This window comes from Cupressus sempervirens, chromosome 3, assembly GCF_028749045.1.
Source record: "Cupressus sempervirens isolate cs-2001-9-10 chromosome 3, ASM2874904v1, whole genome shotgun sequence".
Classification (NCBI taxonomy): domain Eukaryota; kingdom Viridiplantae; phylum Streptophyta; class Pinopsida; order Cupressales; family Cupressaceae; genus Cupressus; species Cupressus sempervirens.
The window spans coordinates 95,919,069-95,944,341 of NC_143120.1; the positions used below are offsets into that span (position 1 = coordinate 95,919,069).

Here is a 25,273-nt window from a genome sequence, read left to right on the forward strand (position 1 = left end):
ACCCTTCCCTTTGGCATCATGCATTACTCTTTCGAACTGTTTCAATTTGTCGTCGTTTTATTTTTATTTTTTAGCTCTTCCACTTCCTCTTTTCTATAGACTTGCTTTGTGAATCGGCTACAGCAATTCCTCTTCCTTTCTTGATACCCTTCATCTCTGAATATAAAGAATAGATGAAGTTATTTCAGATGAATACCTTCTTTTTCTTGCGGCTTTATTCTGGTCACCACTTTGTATGATGGCGTTCAGCTTGAGACCGTACGGTCTTATTCACCTTGCCCTCAATTCGTCTTTTCAACCACCGTACAGTCGCCATACTGTCCTCAATCCTTATGGCTTCTTCCTACTTCCATCCGTACGGCCCTGTTTTCTGCCGTACGGTATGACCTAATTTCATTTACAAAATAAAACCTCAAGGCCGTATGGTCATCTAGGGGCCGTACGGTCATTGACGACCTTTGATTTCCATCTTTAATATTTCATTCCATTTGGCACATGTTCTCTTTTGGGCCGTACAGTCATTTTACTACCTCGATTTTTCTTTTTTCTGGCCGTACGGTCTTTCTTATATGGTTTCCTGCTTCCTCATACGAATTTCTAGATCTTCCAATTACTTTTATTAGTTATGGCTTACATTTTTAAATTTGTCAAGGCTGTACAGTCATCTAGAAGGTCGTACGGTTATCCAAAAGCTCTTTTAAAATTCCCTCACTTCCCACTTTATTACCATTCGGTCACTTTATTATTATTCTATTATTTGCTCAAGCTTTTTCTTCATACTTTTTCCTTTGATGATATCTTCTAAGGGCGTATAGTAGGCCGTACGGCAGACTTTTGCTCCCTCTGACATTTAATATTTAACATTCCACTACATTTACTTAATGCTTCAAGTTTCCTTGTTTTAGCACTTCATACTTTTAAAACTACAATTTATTACTTGACACTTCAACTTCAATATTATACATATGTACGTTATTTACATTATTTACAGACATCTTTTCTTCGTTCAATTATTTTCCCACGGAGGATCCTTCCTGTCCCTGTATATTTTCCACTTTGATCCATTTACGGTATCTGGTATTTCTTTTCCATCTAGTGTCCACAATTTAATTGCTCCGTTATATCCAACTTCCCGTATCTTGTATGGTCCAACCCATTTAACTTTATATTTTCTAGGCCTTATTTCATTCCGTCCATTATACTTCAGTACCAATTGACCGGGTTGAAAGTTGTTCATTTTTAAACGCTTCTGACGCCATACCTTCCACCTATTTTGTACAACTTCCATGGCCCATGCTGCATAGTTCTTATTCTTTTGGTATGGCCGCTTCCGTACAGGTACCGCGCCTTCGATTAATGGTATCCGGTGGACACATAGCTCTGGTGGCACTCCTTTTAAGTCCTTATACGTCCAAGCTGCCGCTTTCAATGCTGGGTTCCAATCATCTCCTACAAGAATGTTCTTCGGATTTTCCTCATCACCCAAGTTTATTGTTTTCACCGTCGGCTCTTCATACTTCATCGGTTTATCTTTACTGAACGTATGGGCAGGTGTTTCATCCACTTGCACTTCCCCCTCCTTCAATTCACTGTACTCCTTTGGAAACTTATGGCCTTCTTTTCCTTCCTCGACACTCAAAATATTGCAACTCGGAAAGACCTCATAGTCTTCCATTTGCCAGTGTAGCAATCCATTCACGGAATCTAAGTCGTTATCAGTTGACCCTCCTTCCAATCTTAGCACCCCTTCATCATCTGGTTCCATCCTTTTTTTCCCTTTGTCATCATTCTTACCTTCGCCTTTTGAGTCCGACAACGCTGCTTCTTCTCCTACCATCTATGTATGCAAATCGATTATAAATCTCCTACCTCCTTTCTCCATTGACAGAGTATTCTTTTTCCAATCATGCTTTACCTTAGCTTGCACCAACCACCCCCGTCCCAGGATGGCGTCGGACCCTCTTCTCTTTAATAGAATAACTACAAAATCCGATTAAAAATGGTTGTGTCCCAATTGTTACAGGCTGCGCCATCAGAGTGCCCAAGGGTTTTATCCCATGTTGATCTACTGTTAGTAATTGAAAGGTGGGTGGCCATAGTGTTGGTTGTCCAAGTTTTTTCCAGATATCTTCTGGCATCACATTCACTCCCGATCCTCCATCTACTATTGTATCCGTTAGCACCATACCCAGAATGCCCATCTCCACCACTGCTGGGTGTCTACCTATCGTAAGTGCTAATAACATTGGTTCTATTGCTGTTGTTGTGGTTTTTTCCGTACTATCCTTTGCTTCCTCCGTTACTCTCGGGAACAGTGTCATTTATAATAGCCGTACGCAGCTGTGGCATGGTGAGAAGAAGATCATTTAATTTAATTGGCACTTTCGTTTACATTATTTGTTTCACCATGTTTTGTTCTGCCAAGTTTCTCTTTGGAGTTTCAGTCGTGTCTTTTACTTGTAACTTCTCCGCTTTCATCTACTTCTCTATCTCTATTCGGGCTTTTTGTAACCTCTCCTTCTCTTCTTCCGCATTCGGATATTTTGCCTTCCTCGCCTACTCCCGCGTGATTGCCAACACGTTCTCATTACTTGTTTCAATACTTAATAAATTTACGCTTTTCTTTGGACATTTTGAATCTTCATGGTCCCCTGGACCACACCATCTGCACAATAGCTGCGGCGTCTCTTTCATAGTACAGTCCCTCACGAAGTGACCCCAAAGATTACATGCCCGACATTGTATCATCAGCCGTCCACTCGTATCATATTGTATTCTACTCCGGCCTCCATTGTTATTGTTATTGTTTCCACCCCTTCCGCATCTATTATTATTTCGATAGCCACCTGAAGTTGCATCATTGCCCGCGTTGTTGCTATTGTTCGATGCTTCTTGCATGAGTAAAACCTGCTGGTGTCCCTTTGCTTTCAAGTTAAACTGGCACTCTTTCAAGGAATGTCCCACCACCTGGCAAATGTCACAAAACTGCTTCTTCGGGCATGAACCCTTTGTGTGGCCGTCCTCCTTGCAATCTATACACCACAGTTCTCCTTTTACTGTATATGGATTCTTTTTCAAATTTTTGAATTCTTTCATCATCCGCAGCATGTCTTTCTGTAGTGCTTTCACCTTCTTGTTCGATTCCTCATCACTACTACTACTTTCCGAGGATGAATCGTTTGAATCAGAGGATTTATGCTTCTTCTTCTTACTCATCTTCTGTTCACTTTCCAAATCCATGGCACGAGTATACGCATCGGTGTACGATGTTGGTGGTACAATCTTCATTTTCTTTTTAAGAGACGGCCGTAGCCCCTCCACAAACCACCGTTTTTTCAACCCATCCGCTGGTTGACTATACATCTTTCCAATCAATTCTTTCAGTCGCCTGGCATAGGTTCGAACTATCTCATTCTTTCCTTGTTTGGTGTTGTAGATTTCTGCCACTATTTCATTATCATCTCGAAGTAATTTGAATTCTGCTGTAAATTCTTTTTTAACATTCTCCCATGTATTAAGTTTCTGAGGACTAGTGTTAGAAAACCAATCTATCGCCACACCCCATAGGGTCACTAGAAATTGTCTTACCCAATCATCCTCATTCGTCACACCATTTGCCGTCCATATGGTTTCACACGTTTTACAATGTCTGATAGGGTTTGCTGAACCATCACCGTGAAACTTGGGTAACTTTTCTTTAGGGCCAGCCATCGTTACTTGTCTTTGATTCTAAGGTACTTGTGTACCCGCGCTGTTCTGAGCTCCCGCGCTGTTCTGGACTCCCGCACTATTCTGTGCTCCCGCGCTGTTCTAGACCCCCGCGCTATTTTGTGTTCCCGCGTTGTTCCAGACTCTCGCACTGTTCTATGCTCCCGCGCTGTTCTGGACTATAGTCTTGTTTCCAACAATTGCGTTGTCTGGTGAAAAGTCTTCAAGTGACGTTCTATTCTCCACTTGTATCCATGCGTCCGGTGTATCAGGAACGAAGAGATCACTCCACGCTCGTGCTCCCTCAGCACTCTGAGCCGTGCGAGTTGCTTCCCTTCCGTTCAAACACTCTCCCCTCGACGTATATAGGTTAAGGAATTCTTCCCTTGTTTCCTCTACAAAATTCAAGCGTTGTCGAGTTTCTTCCAACAATTCCTTGGCACTCCTCAGCCTACTAGGTGAGTGCACTCCCTCCGTCTGTGCCTCTTCACCCCTTCAGTGCCTCTCGACAATCTGCTGAAGTCTTTGTCTGCGCTCTGCTTGCTGTGTTAAAATTAAAATTTCTTTTGCTGTACTTAGTTCATTTTTATCTTTTACCTTGTTTAGCAAATTCGGCATTAATCTTCATATCATTCCTTCATTCCAAGTTCGTCTGGCAACGACGCCAAATGTTTACCACAGAGGGTAAGAAGTTTAACACATGTATGACACGATTCAATTCAGAACAGGTACTTTATTCATGTATGCACTTGTAGATTACAATCCAATTACAATGACTACAATGATCTATCTATGATTCCAAAGTCCATCTCGGACGTGTACATATACCTTTCCGAAGGGGTGACTGAAGCGTCACGCACCCGTTCGGATACTACTCTACCCGTCAGCTACATTATACATTTACCGACAGCAATATTCATATTAGAATGTAGCAGCAAAAGCTAGAGTCACTTCACCAGTATGATGGTAGTGCCGACAAATATGGGTACAGTGATGATGGTGGAGTGTGATTTGCTTGGGTCTGTGCCGATGCAAGACCATCCTCATGGACGTGGCAAGATTCACCTGTCTAATGAGACTTCGAACAAGGTTGGTGTGTTTGATCCCATGAAGGGTTTGGATTGGAGCCCTAATGTGTTTTATTATTGGCTTTTATGGGATCCTGGTGGTTTTGGACATCGCATTGTTTATATTAGAGTGGCATAGAAAAGGCTTGTTGGTAGTCTACTTATCTCAATTGAGTTCAATTATGCTCATGTGATCCTAAAGAAGCATGGAGTTTCCAACAAATATAGTTATCTGTGTCCACGTATAGTTTAAGATCCTGGAGTTTGCAAAATTGCTTGAGAACAAGCAATCTTTGGGCAGCGAGGATTCGTAATGTTCCCAATTTTTTAATAAAGCACTTTAAATAATTAATGGTCCAAAAATTTTAATAATATTATTTGGACCTTTAATTATTTAATAAAAAAGGCCCAATTTTAATTATTTATCGGTAGGTGTTTGCCATGTCGACATACTTTGTAAACCCGTGGGCGTTTTGTCCAAAGGGGTATTTATGTGCAGCCTGTAGGAAATTGTTAATATGTGATTTGGATTATATCTTTGTATTTGTGAATTCCTATTAGAGTTCTGGATTGTTCACCATTTTGGAAGTGGAAGATCTTCCCTACTTGGCTTTCCAATTTCGGTGGGATTCAACTTTCACCCTATTTCATCACTTATAATTCTTTGCTCAAATTTGGCAAATTGGAGCACCAACTTCGTCTACGAATATTCAAAGGAGGTTATTTGTATTCAATATCTATTCATGCTTGGCATTTATTTGATGAACTTGGTGTTATAATGTTATTTGCATATAAGTTTGTATTCTCTTTCCAATCTCAGTACAACACCCTCTATGAACCTTCAACTTCCCAGTATGTGACAATCTTAGTACACCAACCTTAGTATGCCAATCTTCCAGTACACCAACTGTAGTACGCCAATACGCCAACATCCCACTACGCCGACCTACCACCTGGACGAGAACATTACATTTGGCATCAATTCAAAACATCATAAATACCAAACAACAGTTTTTATTTATTTATAATCGTCGTACATTATGGGTTGTCTATGCGACCATTATAGAGTTACAAGTGGTCTTTTCCTTCAACGTTCCCAAGGCCTGAGGCTCGTGGGTTGGACCTCCGTCAAGTCCTGTCTCGTTCCTCTTCTTCATGACGGTTACGTTCAGCAAAGTTTCTCATAGTTTTCTGCTGACATTGCCCCCTCTCAATTTCTTCCCTTCACTTCGCCTATGTAAGGAATGCTTGCAGGAACAGTCAAGGAAACAGATGTAAAAGCTGGTTTGCCAAACTCATGTTCAAGGCGTCCCAAACAGTGTCTTCAGGAACTTCTCTTGTATGGCTTCTTCAATTGTTGCTTGAAACAATATTTGAGAGTTTTTTTGTGAGCGCATGCTTGCCTTCAAACAACTCGGTCACTCCATCTTTATTAGTTCCAATATTCTCTGCTACAAGTGTTCCTATTTATTCTGCATACGTCACTCGCCTGCGCTCCTCTTTCCGGATTCAAGAGGGCAATGGCGCCAAATGTTTACTACTTAGGGTAAACTGGATTAATGCATACTATAGTAGCAAGATATAAGACATGTGATGCTTCGGGAATCAAATATCTATTTCATTAATGCTTCAAGTACATCATACGACAATACTTAAGATAGATAACAATGATCAATACTGAATGGATCCTATCTCCCAATGAAGAGTGTATATAAAGATCTTAAAGGGATGTGACCCAATCGTCATGTCATAACAAAATGCCCTTTGGTTACTAACACCCACCCTTAACACATGTTTTACTAGTCCTGATGGCATAACATACTTTTCTCGACAACAAGGTGCAATTGATGTCCAGAGGAAATCAAGGGTGACTTAAACAAGGTGCAATCAATATGTAGTGGAAATCACATGTGACTTGGGCAAGGACATGTAAAGTGAAGTGGAAATTGACATGAACTTAGGGGAATTTATAGGGTGGGAATCCATATCAACTTAAGCAAACGCCATCTTAATTCAAGATATCTTCCTCACAACATTTTATATCCCTTTGTTAACTGCCACCAATTTTTTATTAAAGCTACATGATGAAGATACTGCCATATCTAATTAGACTGTGTTCAGCTTGATTCCACCAAGTCTGGTTTTATCTACCCCTAGAATGTTGCTCGATCTAGTAATGTCCCTAATAATCAAATAGTTCAATTAAAATTAATAATCACTATGGCCCAAAATTTAATAATAATAGTGATATTGCTATCAGCATTTAATTGTGTAGTTTTTGAGTCAAATTCATTGAACCATATTTCAAGCCCTTTTTGTTAGGTAGTTATAAATGCATTGGCTGTGTCGGTCAATTTGCAACCCTTCAGGAAGTTTTAAGACCATGTTTGGCATAGTGTAGGTATGAATATGATTGTTATCTACAAAATTTGCACCCTAATGCTTATGTCTTGAAACTTTAGCGATTTTGGAGCAACGTGGAATTAATCAAAGGTTGTAGGTAACCTATGATCTAACTGAACCTCCTGGTTCTAGGCCGGTTCCTACCTGATATATCTGATGGACTCACCTATACTAATAAAAGATGTGAAATTTGCATCGAAAAGGGGTAAAAGGGGAGACTTGTAAATGGAAAACCTAAAATGATGAAAAATAAGGTGATACACTAGAACAGTAACGCAGATTACTGTTATATTATATGACACCATTTTCATCAGATAAGAGCAAGACACACCTTGAAGGAAATGTTAATACATATAAATATTTCAAGAGAAGGCTTAAAAAATGAATATTATGAAAGGAAATACATCACAATCAAATATATCACCATGAAAACACGACTCAAGACCTATGAATAACAAATATTAGACATGGAAGATGTAAAACAAGACACTACCCAAAAGGTTTTTGAATAAAACACATTTAGATAACATCAATCACCAAAGACATACAACCAAATCTTTACTTCAAAGCGCTGAGTACAATGAAAATTGTATTATGATTAAAAGTCCAAAGAACAATACATCTGCATGAATAGCTTAGAAAATTTGAGAAAAAGATGCCTAAGGACAAAAAGCACATATACAACCCTCCTCTCTCGAAATTTGAACCCTGTCTCAGCTAAAATGAGAGTTATATATCAAAATCTAGACTCCAGCACTTTCTCACAAAATCAAGAAGTGAGGGTTGAAAAGAAAACTGCTTACAAAAAGAGTCTAAAAAATTTGAAATCATGCCACATGCGCTCCAAACTGTGCCTTGATCAAATACACATGATGACAAGTCGAAGAAGACTCCATAAACCCCAAAAATCTCTCCACAATTGACTCCAAAGTCATGAGTCAGAACTCCAAGCCTAAAAATAATAATTGAGACACATGGCATTTTGACTGGTCATCACTATAAGTCACTATATCTTAAACTGAGCTTTTACTCCCTTGGAATTAGGCATTAAGGACTTCACCTATCCCTTGCAACACGTAGTCAAACAAAAGACTCATCAACCCTTTTTGAATTAAACTCCCTCTTACCATTACTTGTTGCATTTTGACTTATTATTAAATAGTTGATTTATAGGATATCAACTAAAAATGATAATATTTACAATTAAAACAAAATATGCAACAATAATAATAAATTAATTAAAATAATAATATAGACTTTAAAGTTCAAGTCTTACATTATCATTTAATTAATAAATTACATCTCCCATCGCTGTGGACCCGAAATGATTATGAAATGAGCTTGAGGGATGACTAAATGTAAAACATAAGTCTTTTGGGGCCCGTTTGGCAACCAAAATAAAAAGAGTAATAGGCATATGTAAATTCTTAAAATTTTGAATTCTTTGTTTGGATGCACCAAATCAGAATTGGAATACAAAATAAAATAGGAATACGTATTCCAATTTTGGCCCAAAACTGAGGTTTTGCAATTCCACCAAAATAGGTGGAATTGGAATACGTATTCCTATTCCAGTTTTATTTATTTTAGAAAACATAAATTTTTGGGTCCGCAAATTCCCCATCAAATTCTGTCTGAACTAAATGGAGAATAGGAATATTTACCCCCATTTTCAATTCCAGAATAAGTATTCCAGAATAGCTATTCCTATTTCCCTACTCCTATTCCCACAGCCAAACAGGCCTTTGGATCATTTGAGTGCTATGATATTTGGAGGAAGAAATATCGGAGAAAGGGTTTAGAAATCCTAGCCGCATCCTGGAGATTTCTCTGTGATTTTTTCTGGTCCTTCCATCATATCATGACTACTACTGGTTTGTTGGGTGGCCTAGAGTTGATATGTCATTTTTGGTCTCTCTCTTCTCTGCATTTTCGAACACCATTACTATATTTTTGAAGATTTTCTCGAGGCTGAACATGCTATGAATGGAAAATCATTGTTCTGGTTGTGGTTTACTCTCTATCTTGCTGCATGCGATGGCTATCTTACATGCCAATCTGCTCCTCTGGTATATTGTGACTGGAGTCTTTTAGTTGAGCAAGAAATGGTCATTTATAATTTGTTTCTGGGCACTTTTCCTGTTGCCATGACTAGGGTTTTTCTTTGCTAATGTTATAGTCGTGACACATGGAGATCCTTCTACTGCTGTAAGTCGTGAGTAATGATAACTTTGAACTTAACTTGTCTTTGTCCCAAAAGACATACATTTCTTCAGTTGTTACTTGGCATAAAATCATGCTTTTCGGCCATCATGGAGACCTCTTCAGATTTGGCATGATAAAAGAAGAAACATGTTATTTTACATCTTCTTTTCTAGGTTTTTTTCAAAATACGTTGATATGCTTGTTATTTATGATGGAGTTCTAGAAATAACTTGCAGCTTCTCATTGCTTACTGATTGGACTCTTTGTTGGAAAAATGCGATCTCAGGCCGCCATTCTTGAGAAATCTGGAATAAACATATTTTATAGCATTTTTGGCATTTGCATAAATAAATATGTTCAATTTTGTCATTCACGTGTTTCATTTCAGGGTTTTGCTTGAGGGTTTTACTTGTTGGAAAAAAACATACATGATCCTTCTATGCCAAAACTGTACAATGTATGGACAGTATTCAATTTTCCATCACAATCCCTGAAAATATTTGATGTCAGGCTCCTTTTAATATGCCTGCAACATATCTGCCTGTAGTAATTTTTTTAACATATGAAGGCTTGCTTGTTTTTGTGGTCTTTGACTGGAATCGTCTGATATTTTGATCCTCCATCACTTGACAGTTTGGATTCTTGTTCTGCTCAAGGTATCATTTGAGTTTGCATTCTAACTCATTAGATTCTTGTAGCTACAGACTCTTGTTATCTGAGCATTTGATTGCTGCTGGTAATTATCATAGAGCTTAGAATATGTGTTCTTCAATCAGCTGCAGGCTCCATTAAAGACAACAGATTCTCTTTCCTTTAAATTCTTTTCCTTGATCTGGGTTTTCTAGTATACAACATCATAAAAGACATTTTGTCCATTTGTGTTGTTTACTTAACACAGATCTAGTGCAAGCTTTCACTATTATTTTGCAGTGACCTTTTGGTGAAACTTTTTCTTCAATAAGTTGAACGTTCTCTTGTTTCAATTTCTCAATTTCAACTGCCTCCTGGCATTTTCTCTCTTTCTGTTGTTGTTGTTGTAGCTGATATTTCTTTTCTGTCAGCATGACAGAAACCAAACTTCGAACATTACTGGTTTTAACTTGTATACTTTGATATTCGTAAGCTATGCTGTTTTATTTGACTGTAATAAACATCAACTTTTAAGTCCTATATCTGTAGCTGAACCATCTTCATATCTTCATTGATGAACATCTGTTTGAGCATCTTCCTTGCATCCTTTTTTCCCTCGTAGCATTCATTGCCATTCTGTCACTCTATTTGTCGCTTTCCATTGCTTTCAGTTTGAAAACCCATGCCTGCTGATCAACCTTTTTCTCACTGATATTGATATAGCTTGATAACAGTTATATGGTTGACATTATTACTATGTTGATTTGTGCATGAAATCTTTGTTTCAACACCACAAACACCTTGTTGGTTTATGTGCTTTGAATGTTATTCTTATTATTTTTATGGCTGCAACAATATTGTGTACTCTTTTCAGCTTTAAAAATTCATTCTTTGTCTGATATAGAACTAGCTAAAGTATCTTGGTTGTAGAAGTAAAAGGTTTCATTAATTAATACATCCCTTCAATACTTCCATTTGTAATGATTATGCTGCACAGGAAACAAACATGTCAATAATGAAGCATTGTGTTGTGATTGTTTATCTCTCTTTTCTGCTGATATATGTTTTTATTTTGCTGAAATGAATAGCATAATAGGAATATGAATGTAAAGCGAGGTGAGACATTGGTATTGCTTAGATCCATTGGATCTAACAACCTTTTTCTGTGAATGCAGGGTTCAGATACATGGATGGGACGCGGTTCAAGGCAGCGGATGGGTGGAAGCGAGTGGATGCCACTCAACCACTCATTACAAGCAATGACTGGTGCCCATGACCACCTCCTCTCTCTTCTTTCTGTTATGTTATTTATTCTAACAGAGTAGGAACATAAATCAGCAGTTTAGGGACTACTCTCACAGTCAATTGTGTGAGAGACATTTACTTTCAGCTTCATTTCATTCCAATTTTGTAAGTATCAATTGTATAGTCATGATGAATAATACAAAGAAATTATCTCTTTTTTCAGTACGAATAAAAAGTGTTTTCTGCAATTTTGAGCATAAGTTGAAAGTGATAAACATGTATGCTTCACTTCATTTGATTTTTTACAACTGAATTTTAACATGAGTTAAAATTAAGTAACAATGATGTTTTCCTTGTATATGTCAATTCCAGTTGGAGTTCAGTACTGTTGTAATTTTGGAGGTGCAAGATCTCTCCTATTTTGTATTTGCAATTTCGGTGGGAATAACTCCTTGCCCTATTCTGGCTATTGTCTCAGTGTTTGTTATAATTTGAAATACATAGATATTGATCTATCCGACTATTGTCTCTGGCTGATGTTGTGCATTATACTTTTTGGTAATAGTTAAAATAGTTGCATTCAGATTAAGTACTATGTCTGCACAAAATTGTTGCATCGTACACCTGTGACATACCTCCTTGCAACTACATTGTCTTACCCCACAGAGTGGCTTCATACATCTCATATGGGTAAGGCTCAGCCACCATACAACACCAACACCACCATATGGCATCAATACAACTGTATGGCAAGGCAGTTGACCGGGTCGGAAGGAAGCAATTGTACATCAAAGTCAGCATATGGAAGGGTAGTCTGAAAGGACCATATGGCAGGCTAAAAAGCACCATGCGGAAGTGTGAAGGGTTTGTTAGACTGCACGGGTATGTGACTGCACTGTACAAGAATTGCAAGACAGTTTGAGCACCCAAGAGAGCTATACGGAGTTGTTCTTCTGCATGCAGGAATCCTTAGAGCTGTACACCAATGTTTGGGACATCACAACCCACTCACTCTGAAGATGGACTCCTCACTATGGTCTCACTCAAGTTTTGCCAACCTACCTAAACGTTAAAACCTACAACAAACTAAACGGCACCTTCTAAAAGGCATTAAAAAAGAGGGGGTCCCCATGTTTTGTAGGGTGATGGTGTGAATAACTCACAACTAGAATGCAATGGTATCTTTGTTTACTTCTTTTTCTGTAAACAGATCTTTTATTTTATTAATAAATAAATATTATCGCCAATAATAAAAACAAAGCAAATTTGAGTAAATGTTTGAATAACAGTAGATTTTCTCTACTACACATAGAAACACATCAATCCAGCCATTTTCATCCTGGAGTTTTTTTGGAATGCAAGCATTAGATAAAATATTGACATACAAAAAAATATTGAAGAGAACTACCTCTATTGTCAGCTCTTGCCCCTTGTCTATAGCCCCAGTATGTATAGCCAACTGTGTTTGGGTGTTGTTGTCGGAAGGTATCCACCAAACCTTTATTCAAGAAGTTATCTTCAAATGACCTTCTTTCTTCATCTGTAAATCCTGCACTCCTTCGGTTTCCCTACAAGTATGATCTCTATATTCAAATAATTGTCTCTTGCAAAGCTCATTAGCATCACTGCAGAGTAGTTTCTTTTCTACACAAAATGAAATACAAAACTATTTCTTCAAGATAATTTAGAATAGATGTAATGCATCAAAAAATTACGGTTTAACGTAAAATGCCCTACTGAATTTTCCCAGTCTTTTGCTCTTCTTGCGTTACAAAATTGGTACGAGTGTTTTGAGAGTTTCAATTTGTCTTCCTTAATTATTTTATGTGTAAATGTGTGTCAACACTGTTTGGGTTCTTCTGAGTTTATATGCAGATTTTAATGTGCCAGTTTATAATACCATATGCACCATATTAAAGACATCCCAACTAAAGTTACAGAGAAGTGATAAATAAAAAAAGTAATCTCAGATTGTATTAATGTAGCTGGCTGTCATACATAGCAGAAATGAAATTTCAAACATATTTGCAATTTATAGCCCATAGAAAAATTACAAATGAGTGATCAGTCATACACCAGCTGATATGGACTCCTGAATGTTTCCCTTAAATCATCAGCTCAACAAAAATTCTACCCAAAATTCAAATGCATAAAAAACTCAGTCATTTCCCTGAAAAGTGGCAAAACCTGCAACAACGTTCACACTGCCCAAAGGAAGACTTCCCTGTTCGGAGCATATGATTAGTAGATCCCATGCCAAAGTACTATCCTCATGCCATTTTTAAAGGAGTCAACATGCCAAAATAAATGGTCATGCAATTTCAATGGTCTCACTTCCATGTCAATCTTTTCCTGTTATGCCCAGCTCTTTCAATGCCACACCCTTATAAGTGTAGACAATCAGCTACGGACTATTGCAATGCAGTATCCAGTGACATAGAACAATAACAAATTTATGCCTTAGTATTGAATATTCCCAGTCCAAACTGTATTCCCACACATCTCCTAAGATTGTCATGACTTGGTTTCTTTCTGCCCACAAATTCCTCAAGGATGATGCCTTCTTTTTCACAAAGCCCACAAACTTCTGTCAACACTCCTATAACTTATACTATGTTCAACCAGCTTATTTTGCTTTTCCACTCTAATAACTTATTGACACTTAAATCAAACTCTCACATGACTCATGCCTCCACCCACATTTAAATGTTGATACTTACAACTTGTTGACCCAGCAATAAAGACAGCCAATCATTCAAGATATATTTGTTAATTGGAACTCCTAACACCAAACAATACTCAGCAGGTATGGTTGCTCAAATAGACTGAGATTCGCATTTAAAAAACTCTTCCTTAATCCATATTAGACGTCTGCAATGGATGCCACAACCAGCTGAACACAACCCTGACATTTCCAATGCCAAATTTGCCTTTAGTTTCTGAATAAAGTCATGCCAAGGCCTGCCTTTAATCTCTGAGTATTATTACACCAAAGCTATCGTTGCCTTTCCCATGCTTTTACCTGTTGAAATATGATATCCCCAATGAAATAATAAGCTTTGGAATTTCCAGTATAAACACCCAACAATATTTTAATCAAAGAATCAATTTTTCCCTTACTATTCTTTATTCTGAAAACTAAAGCAATAACTCTGAAATTTGTCTTCAAAGAATGCTTCACAAATTTTGACCAACGAATCCCAATTAAGAATTCTGAAGTGAACCCACTCCGAAGATGGACTCTGTTTTTCATCCAATCCACCTAGAACCCAAGGATTCTCAACCTAGAGCACAAGCTCTCCAAGAAAACTCCAAATGAAATAACATGTTAAGGATATTGAAATTGTTGGATTAATAATTTAATTGTCATTGATGCCAAAGGACATTTCAGTGAAGTATAGCATTTAACATGTGCCAAATTTATGGCACATTAATTAAGTTCCATTTGACACATGGGTCAAGTTTTGTCTTGCGCAAATAGTAATAAAAGAGATGCAAAAATATATTTTTTATGTTAAGTTGCCCCCTATAAACCACCTTCTAAAGGAAATAAATTCATTTTTGTTGGCTTTTAATTTGGTTCGTAAGATGGTTGACCCCTTGATGTTGAGTGTCCTAGTTTGCATGACATTAATTGAAATTAATCTCTTCGCATGGCTGACCCTCCATTGTTCAAGTGCCCACTGTGGGCAAGCAAAATTAAAAAATAAAAATAACTTATACTTGCATGGCCAAGCTGCATTGAAAGAGGGTAACCATTGGTTTGAGGACATTTTATGTTCAAACAAATTGCAATATCATTCTGATCTAGAGGAGATTTACTAGTATATGAAGGGCAGAAAGAAAAGAATATTGTACAAACTAGTTGTCAAATATTTGAGCAGATTTATTGGACTCATTTGATAACCCTTTGTGAATCAACATCAGGGCAAACTCTGTTAGTATTTTTGTCATTGATGTCGAATATTACAGTCTTAATATCAGCCAGACGATTGAAGTTTCTGTTATCTGATTTAAGGAAAGTTCAAACCTCAATATGTATGTATGAAGGAATCTGACATATGGAAGTACCTGATGGTTATCAAATACTGAGTTAATGCAATACCATGTGTCACCAGTAAAACAGGTAATAGTGTTCACAGGCATGTAAGAACAATGAACATCATTGCAGGTCTGTTGACATGCCTTTGATGTGGAGAATGTATTGATCAGAGTCAATAAAATTAAGCTTGAACATGGCAACTGTAATCTCCCCAAGTAAATTCAACTAGTTATGCATTGATTAATCTATGTTTAATATACTTGAATTGAAATATATTAACTTAATTCATGCTATAAGAAACAACTATAGGTGAATTAGTAATAAGCTATATTGAGAAAGACCATGCTATCTTGGTTATTATTCCATTTTATGAGAAAGTTGAGATGCAATTGGATGAACTAAAGAAACGTTGGTTTGTCAAAGGACTCCACGGGGCATTGAGAAGGAAAATGAAGATTGTCCCACCTACATCATATACAGATGCCTACCACCGTACCCTAAACTTAGAAAGTGAGGACAACGCGGCAAAGAAAAAGAAGAAGAAAAGTAAATCTTCATTCTACTCTGAGAGTGATGAGTTCTCTAACAAGAAAAGTAGTGTAGATAGTGAGGAGGAACCTAGCAAGAAAGTATAGGCCCTCCAAAAGAACTTGAAGCGAATGAGGAAGGAGTTTAAGTCTATGAAGGGAGCCACTAGTTGCATGGAGGAAGGAGAAATATGTAATGTCCAACTTTCTGCTTAGGTCAATACAATATTGAAAATTGTATGTAAAACATATTAACAACATTAGATTTAAATAAAGACTAATCTAAATACTACCCAAGCTACCCATCCTAATCCTTCGGGAGAGATCCTTTCTCCAATCACCTAACCCTCTGGTGAGAACTACGTCTTGATTAGGTAACTGTCATAGAAAGAGCTTCTCCCTTAGGCCTCTTTGGGATCTCTGGTAACACTTACTTGGTAGAGATCCCACCTCTACCAAGTCTCTTATCTCTGACATATGCATATGTTTGACGACTACAATATATATTGTCTCTAAGAGATTCTCTATAAATCTCTCTCTAAGATTCCAATTTGGAATCCTGACATTCAATTATGAATGCCCTCTAGTCTTTGAGTTCTCTAAAGAGAACTCGACATTCAAAATGAATGTCCTCTGTCTATCTTGATTTGTCTATAAAGTTCTCATCTTATCTATCAAATAATCATAAAACTCATGATTCTTTCCACTATAGTTTGTGACCTGATGCCTCTAAACTGCTTATTTGGTTCCTTCTTTCAACTCTTTGTTCCAGCATCAATCCCTGCAAATCTCTACTGTCTTTGCTTGATGTTCACCTGGCATAATAATGTTTGACATTTTACTTTCTCAGTCTAGTTGGTTAACACTATGAATTTGTTGTCTCTACTTCTTGGTATTATAATTAATGTAAATGATTTTCAATATAGTTTATGGATGGCATGTAGTTTGAACTTTCTATTTTCTACAGATTCAATAATTTTATTGGTCTGACTTCTAATTATTAGTTTCTATAGCCAGTTGCCCCATCATGGATTTCTGACATTACGCAGAGAGTGTATCTTGTTTATTGCTTTCCATTTTGGTATCTCTAATATTGTGTCCCATTCCTTGCCACAAATTCTTCTTAAATGCTTGCCCTCTTTAACTTATATTTTCCTGACTAGTAATGTTCAATGCTCACTGTGATGGCTTAGAGTATTAGACAGTGACTTCTTATTCTCTTTTCTCCCCTGTTGAATATGGTTCTTGCAATAACCATAGAATTCTCAGGACAATTTCCATCCATCGATAGGTGTTTTAACAATCTCCTCTCGTAGCCTTTGTCAAATGATATCGTCCACTAGAGTATTTTTGATTCTGGCTGTCTTGACTTAATAGCTCCTCTGTTTGGTGTTTGGTGTTTATCTTCTCCCGATAATCATAGTGCTAGGGAGACATCCTGATTTTTAACTCCTTGTTAAATGCCCACGTTAGTAGACTGGACACGTTGGATTGGTCTCAGTGTTGTTTGAGTCTTGGTATTTTACTTGGTGATTGCTCGATGCTATCTTTTAAAGGTTTTGTCTACTACGTTTGTCAACGTTTCTTTGGATTATATTTGATGCTGGCTTCGTTGATTGCATTGTCATCCGATGAAGTTATCTCTTCTTCAATATTCGTATGTGATGCCCGTTTGTTCATTATCTGCCGATACCTTTCCTTGAGAATGGTTATTCCTTTCACATTAATTATTATGTTAGTCTTTAGCGCGAGATGACATTAATGATTGATGTGGCTTCTGTCGGGTATCCCGATTGGTCCGTACTAGCTTGGTAATTGTATTTGCCTTCTATATTGGACTGATATTGTCCATGCTGGCAGAATGTGCTTTTATCTTCCTGATGCTTACTTGTCACTACTGAGTACCCATGTTGTAGGATTTTCCGTCTTTGATGCCATGTCTACAATCCATATTGTCTTTTTTTCAACTATGTTTTCTCCTTCTTTTCCCTCCATTTTTTCTTTATGTTCTTCTCCGCTCTTACTCTTATATGAGAGAGGGAAATCTATGATTAGCTAACCAATAGCCACGACCTTTAGTGACTAACATTACTCAAGTTTATTTTCATTTTTTTAATATAATTCAATTTGCTATTAATATATATTTAATATGAATATATATTATAATGTTTAGGTCTATATAATTCTTTAAATATGTATCTTAATATATAATCATATTTCAAATAATATAAGGTATTATCAATAAATAATAATCTTATAATTATCATAATTTCTTAATAAATCTATTTGCCATAAATATTGTTTCTTTTGATTTAAAAGTGTTCTAGATTTATATTTTTGGTTATTAAATTTCATTATTAGGGGGATATTACAAAATATGATGTATGGATTGCAAAGAGAAAAGCCACCCAACAGGAGCATGCCCTAAAAAGGCAATGTGCGATATCTATCAGATCTTGGGTCATTCTACAAAGGAGTGCCCATTCAACATGAAGCCACAAAGTCAACAGATACTGTTCACACAGGAACAACCATCCACTTCTGGAGGCACCAACAATGAAACCCAAGGCAACAACAATGCCACATCCGGCGGCTATAGAAGCAACCGCCGAGGAGGACGGGGTGGCAATGATAACAGGAATCGAATACAGTATGATTCCAAGGGAAAGCCCATAATCCAATGTCGGGCATGTAACTAATGGGGCCACTTCACTAGAGAGTGTCCGAAGAATGACACTCCTCAAAAATTATGTCGATAGTGTGGTCCAGGGGACCACGAATACGCCAATTACCCAAAAAAAGTAAACCTCATTAACATTGACAAGAAGGAAAAAGTTTTGATTGTCAACCGCAACTAGGCTAAGCAGGCCACCTATCCTGACGCCCCCATGGAGAAGCAAAGACTACGGAAGGCATGAGAAGATGTAGAAAGGCCAATGAAGGCTACGAAAGATATGAAAGATACTATTCCTGGATGATCGGAGGGATAGAACAACTTGGTGAATCAGATGCTACAAATGGAGGTGCCCGTTAGACTTCAAAACCTATTACAAATGTTACCGCAACTAAGGACGGCATTATTGAAGGCCCACGCAAACCCGTCGGAGACGAAGGAACAACCAACGACAGCAAGAGGGTCGGCCACAGATCCCATGTTGCTGACAGTAAGCAACGACTGTCACTTGGCGGTAGTCGAGATGGGAATCCTTGGAACCATCCTGACGGATACCATTGTGGATGGTGGGTCTAGGGTGAATGTTCTTCCCAAGGAGATGTGGAAGAAATTGGGCAAGCCTACCTTGTGGCCACCCAAATTCAACCTCACATACCACTCCTTATTAACCCCGCAAGATGATTGCGAGCGGAGTGTTGAAGTCCCCGCGGAAATTAATGTTGAAGGCCCGACAGAAGTAAATGGTGAAGGCCACACAAAACTCCCAGATTTTTATTGATCACTAATACTTTCGGGCACTTAAGTGAAAGGAAAATAGGAAAAAAGGGGGAGGGAACACAGAGTGGTCGTTGAGCAGGAAGAAGGGTGTCTGTGGATAGAGGAGGAAGACCAATATGCCACCAGGACAAGACATGTGTAGCCTGAAAGACGCAAATGATAAGTATTGCTACGGGAAGCGCAAGAGCCTGTAACCGTAATACAGGAAGAAAGAAAAACAGCAAAGGAAGAAGTTTGCCGTCTACCAGTGGAGAAGGAACAAGTCCTTGAAGGTAAATAACGGGTGCCCAGAAGGCTGAAAGGGAAAAGCATCTGCCAATCCGCGAAAACTAGCGTTGTCCATAGAAGCATTGCTGAGGAGAAGCAAAAAAACCTAAGTGTTTTTTGTTTTATTACAATAAAAGACAAGACAAAACAAGAGATTGTTATGATGTAGTCGGCAGGAAAAAGAAAACAATGGAAAGACCAAGTGAAGGAAAATAGTATGGCAAAGAATGCGAGAGTGTTGACTTCTGGAGTCCGAGTTGTAAGGTCAGCAACATCCAGCAACAAGAAACAAAAGGTGAAGGCTGGCTTGTCACATCTCACAGTTCAGTTCGAAGGGTTGAATGATAGTGAGTGTCGGAGATGGTGGCAAGAGACGGCGGATACAGACCTAATCAAGCTAATTCTAATCCGTGACCAAGTATATTGGGCAATACAACTCTCGGTATTCTCCATTGGACTATTTGAGACGATCCTAAGAACCATGATCAAAACATACAACAAGAACAGCCGACCAAGCACACTTGTTTACTAGAAGCAGCAGATGAGAGTCTCCTTCAAAGCACAAGATTTCAGCAGGGTACTTGGCATTCCTAGCCAAGAAGGTTGCAAAGTGGTGGCCAAGAATCACAAGTTGCCGCATAAACACAAGGAATATTGGGTAAAATTGGTGGGTCGCGACCTCACACCAGAGGAATTGGAGTTTGTGGTGAAGAGTACCAAGAGTCAAGGACTACGGAAAGATTTCATTCGAGAGGGCCATTGGAGATGTATTATGGATGTAATAAAAAGAAAGTTGATGGAGGTGAGTAGGGCCTCAGATATTGCCCTACCTCAGATTACATTCATGAACGACATCATGAATGGTACTGTGTATGATTGTGTCATAGTCCTCGCAGATACAATGGAGGAATTTATGACATTAGAACATCGAACATTTTTCATACCACATCATGTCATCGGCTTGTTTTTGGAAGCAGCCCTTCATCAAGTTCCAACAGACGACTTTGAAGTTACACCGAGGGGGAAATTGGCACCAAAAGAACGTCTAGTATTCTACTAGAGGCATCTAGATATGGGTGGAACTACGGTCGATCATAAGAGGGTATTGCAGGGGTTAGATGCATACCGGGACATAGACAACGGAAGGGAGGAAACTACAAAGAGTAGTGGAGTCGATTCCAAGGAAGAGTACCTCAGCAGAGGTTGGAAGCAATGCGGCAATTGTAGGGTCCACACTTTTCACCCCTCCCTAGTTGCCGACTTCAACACACTTGACAGCCACTACCTCGCTTATTCCTCCGTTTCGCCAGAGACATCCACCAATTATCATGACTCCACCGACGGCCAGAACGGAAACCACTGATGTTATGACTCCACTAAATGTTTTAGCAGATCCAGATGCACTAGCAATGCCAACAACCGAGTTAGTAGAGATGCACGCGCCATGTCATGTCCCCATTTTTGGTGACAGTTCGATTTAATTAATTTAATTAATCTGGTTGTCCAAAATAATGAATATTTTATAAGGACGACTAATTAATTATTTTAATTAAATAAATAAGCGATATTAAGTTAATTATTTATAAAGTTATCAAATAAATAAATATTAAAAGATAACTTTATATTTAATTAATTTAATAAAGTGACTTGGATTATAAAATATTTAATAAAGTCACTTAAGAGATAAAATCAGAAATGTTCTAGAAGTCTCTGGAGAAGGTGGAGAGAAAAGAATAAATAGGCGCCCCGGGGCTCCATTCGAATTAGGCAGTTGTTTATCTCTCTATTGATTTCAGATTGTGATTCAATCACAGGTGCATTGTGGAACCTAGGGTTTCTGCAATTGTCACAGTTGGCCATTGAGAACGAAAACAGTTGGCCATTGGAACCTAGGGTGTGAAATATCATCTGAATTATTGCAGATTGGAGGTGACGTTACAGTCATTTCATCAAGGCGACTATTTGTGGCTTAAGGCCAATTTGTGGTTCTTGCAGCACTATCTTTTGAAGGATTTGATTCAGATTATCAGGTCAAGAACAGTATTGAGGAGTTCGAAGGAGTTCGATTGTTGTTTAAGAAAAGTAAGGGACATTTTCAGTATCCTATATAGAAGTTCCAGCGTGAGCAGATCAGGGGTTAAAGAACGAATCTTCCAAAATATCTTATCAGCCAACGTTTCTGTAGCCGAAGTCTAGAGCCAAAGGTCATCACAATTATCATATTATAAGGCGACACCATTTGAGATAAGATGGGGCGGAACCAAATTGAACTGAGTAGAAGCCGTTTGGATTAATATGCACAATATTGGCGGAAATTTGCATGACCCAATTCCAACCATCAGCGTCCATTCCAAAGTCAGATAATTCCACAGAGGGATTTGTGGGACAGAGGACAATATACAGTTTGCGCTATCACCATAATCGAATGCGCTATCACATATTTGGCGATTTTTAAACTAGATACGGGTCGGAATATTTGTAAGGTCTGTTTCCCGATTTCTGACTCAGACGCGATTCATTAAAATCTCGGGTGACAGACGCTACCCAATATCAAGCCAAAGGCGGAAAGAATTAATTGATAAAGGAGCCGTTTTAATATATTAAATCGCACAGCATTGGTAGGCGGGTAAGCCTACAATTGAATTCACATTCATTATATCAGAAAGGCAGCATTATCAGATTTATGTGCAAGTTTGGTGGACTGGCGGCATTACTTACTGATGTTCATTACGAGTTGTGTGGGATCTGCCCTCTCCGCCTTAAGTGACTATGCAGTCCAGACGACCTTCACCTGGGGCCTGCGATCCCCATATTGGTTGATACCGTGTGCCATTACTATCTAGTGTCCAAGGCGATTTGACTATAAGGAATCATTTTTGCATAATCTGCCATCAACGTAGGTAAGAGGAGACAGAGATAAGAAGTCGAGAGCTATCGCATGTTCAGGTCGGTTCACGACAGGTTGCATATCACTATTCTCAGCATCAGTATATATATATATAACAGCCAGTACCAAACTTTTTTATAATTCGGCTATCCGCTATTACAGGTTCTCCCTTTAATTTAATTTTGGTTGTTAATATAGGCGTCCAATTTTCATACATGGTTAGTATCAGATAATCATTCAATTGGTGGATAACTAGAAGTACTAATTTCAGAACTTGTAAGATAATAAGATTTCTCTGAACGTGTTTGCGTCACCATTATCACTGCATTTGTAATAACCATTAATTTGATGGATGATTTGAAACATTGCATTTGTGATCATTGTTCACCAAGTGTTTGACGAAATGTCTAACCCTTAAAGGATTGAGTTTTGGTGTTAAAAGAAACAATAACCTGTCAGGGTTATTTCAGTGGTATCAGAGCAGCATTCCTGCCATCCTGTTGGGTAGAAAAATAATTTGTGCAACCATGTTACAGATATCATTTTCGCAGGAGAACAACACTTAAGGGCAGAGATATGGGTGAAAGACAGTCACAGAGTCCTCCGAGATTCTCCAGAGTTGATGCAACCAGAGAATTTTATAGAAGCATGACTACCGGACAACAAAGAATAGCTCAGTCACTACAGGCTTTGACTATCTTAATGGAAAGAGTTGCTCAAGGTAAAGGTACACCGGATCATGAAATTAGAAGTGTGACAGGCTCACTGGGGCACAGATTTTGGACAGCGAATAGGCCTACTCGTCCCACTTCCCTAAGGGAAGAGGTTCAGGAAATAGGAGATGATGATTTGACGGATGATCTTAGAGCTACTACTGCAGAATGGCAGGCATTACCCCCGCATGTGCATAAACTATTAAACTTTGATAGCTATCTAAACCGAAGGAGAGAACATATGAGGAACAGCTGCCAAAACAAAGGAAAAAAAGGACGAGATCTCTACAAGTGAGGTATCTAGAAACCTCTACAAGGAGTTTGCAGCAGTTGGTGACCAGCATATAGCCGAATCTAGGGAAGACAAAAATCAAACTCGCTTGGAGGAAGATGTTGGGCGCACCATATTTTAGGAGATAGCGGGAATGGATATTATGCCGATTGATAGTAACCGTCAACTTGATACTCAAGTTGAGACAGTTGTATACAAGTCTCCCAAGGGTGATATCTTAGATACTCAGGGTGGTTTGGTTCCAACAGGCAATGATTACAGTGAAGTGAGTTCAGATGATGATAAGGATGTTGATGGTGAGATACCAAGTAGAGGTGAGCAGACATTGAGTATTCATGATTTTGCTGAGAGAGAGTACCAGGCTCAGTTAGATGCTTCGTCACATGAGGATGAAACTGGTGGTACTTCACATGATTGGTCCAGCCAGCTGAAGGTGAGCGAAGATAGTGTTGTGACTTCCTTATCTCATCATGACAAGATCCGGGAGATGATAGAAGAACACATCCAGATGATTCAGTTACAAGGAAGACATAAGGGAGTTCAGGCAAAGTCTTCTTGCATTGACTTACAGGCGATTAGAGAAGGAATGGGAACGATGAAGTTGAACTATTTACATCTTCTATCAGATCGTGACCATCTTCTTAGCCTTGCCAAAGACTATTCAGATGCCTTGAGGAGGAAGGAGGAGAAAGTTGTCAAGCTTTCTCGCGAGCTTGAGGACACTCGAGCAATTTTGGCTTTACAGGACTGGGAGAGACATGGGAATAAGCACGGAATGGAGCTAAGCTTAGTTTCATCTGGCACGTTTGACACTCAGTTTTCTGCAGTAGGCGGTTCATATGAGATTGCTGATAATGTTACACATTCATCTTGCTTTCACATCCAGGATATAAGGGCAATGACAGACAGGTTTGTGGAGTTAGTTGGTCACATTACTCAGGTAAGGAGTTTGCTTGAGTTACCAGCTGTTCCTTGTTTACGGATATGGACTCAAGAATGTTTTAGCAGCATTTGGGATTTAGTTGACTGGAGAACACTTTATGGTAGCAATGATTATTTGGATGCTATCATGAATTTGATTAGCAGAATACACGGTGTTGTTTTTCCTTGTGCCAGCAGCTTGTCCGATGTTGGTATTGGTTTTTATACACCGTTGTTGGGTTTGGTTCATATATGTAGACGACCATTCTTGCTGAAAGGTGTTGAAGATTTTTTGGCAGTGTGTACAGATGAGTTCCAGGATCGTTTTGGCCTTGATGACATCCAGGAGGATGAAATGGACAGTTTTGAAGATTTAGCTTCCTTGACAGTTTCTTTGGGTACAGAAGAGCTGGACAGCAGTACTACAGCTTTTGACAATTTGGATGTTGATATGGACCTTGGAGATGATTCGCCAGTTATGGATGATAATAGTCTAGAAACCAGTGACCTTGAGGATACTCTTTTAGACAGAGCACCAGAAGGGGCTTGTAGGAGACAGTTTAACCAGAGTCATCATGTGACTAGCCAGTTGAAAGTTAGTGAGCGAGAAATTGCTATCGCTTGTGAGCATTTTGATACTGCTCGTCAGTTGTTGGCTGTTACTGGTTGGGGTTCTTCTATGACAGATGAGTCCAGCGGTGGTTACTTTTCTTTGGCAGAGATTCATGCCTTGCGTGAAGCTGTTCGGATTTTGAAGCAGGATTACTTACGATTGGTAGTCAACCGTGATCACCTGGTTGAGTGGGGAAGTACAGCATATGAGGCACTCTTGGATCGTGAAGAGGAGGTGAGTGAGCTTTCCCAGGAGCTCATAGCAACTACTGAGGTTTTAGAGGACACACAGCGAGATCTACA

General features: G+C 38.6%; 1 protein-coding gene across 1 annotated transcript in view; it reads right to left on the reverse strand.

Moving 5' to 3' along the window:
- ARP (apurinic endonuclease-redox protein) overlaps positions 1–25,273 on the reverse strand; it is a 250,176-nt gene that overhangs the window by 34,677 nt on the left and 190,226 nt on the right. The window contains exon 10 of the mRNA XM_089818478.1: positions 12,667–12,826. Coding sequence (XP_089674604.1) covers positions 12,667–12,826 — 160 coding nt within the window. The remainder of the gene's footprint in view (positions 1–12,666; positions 12,827–25,273) is intronic.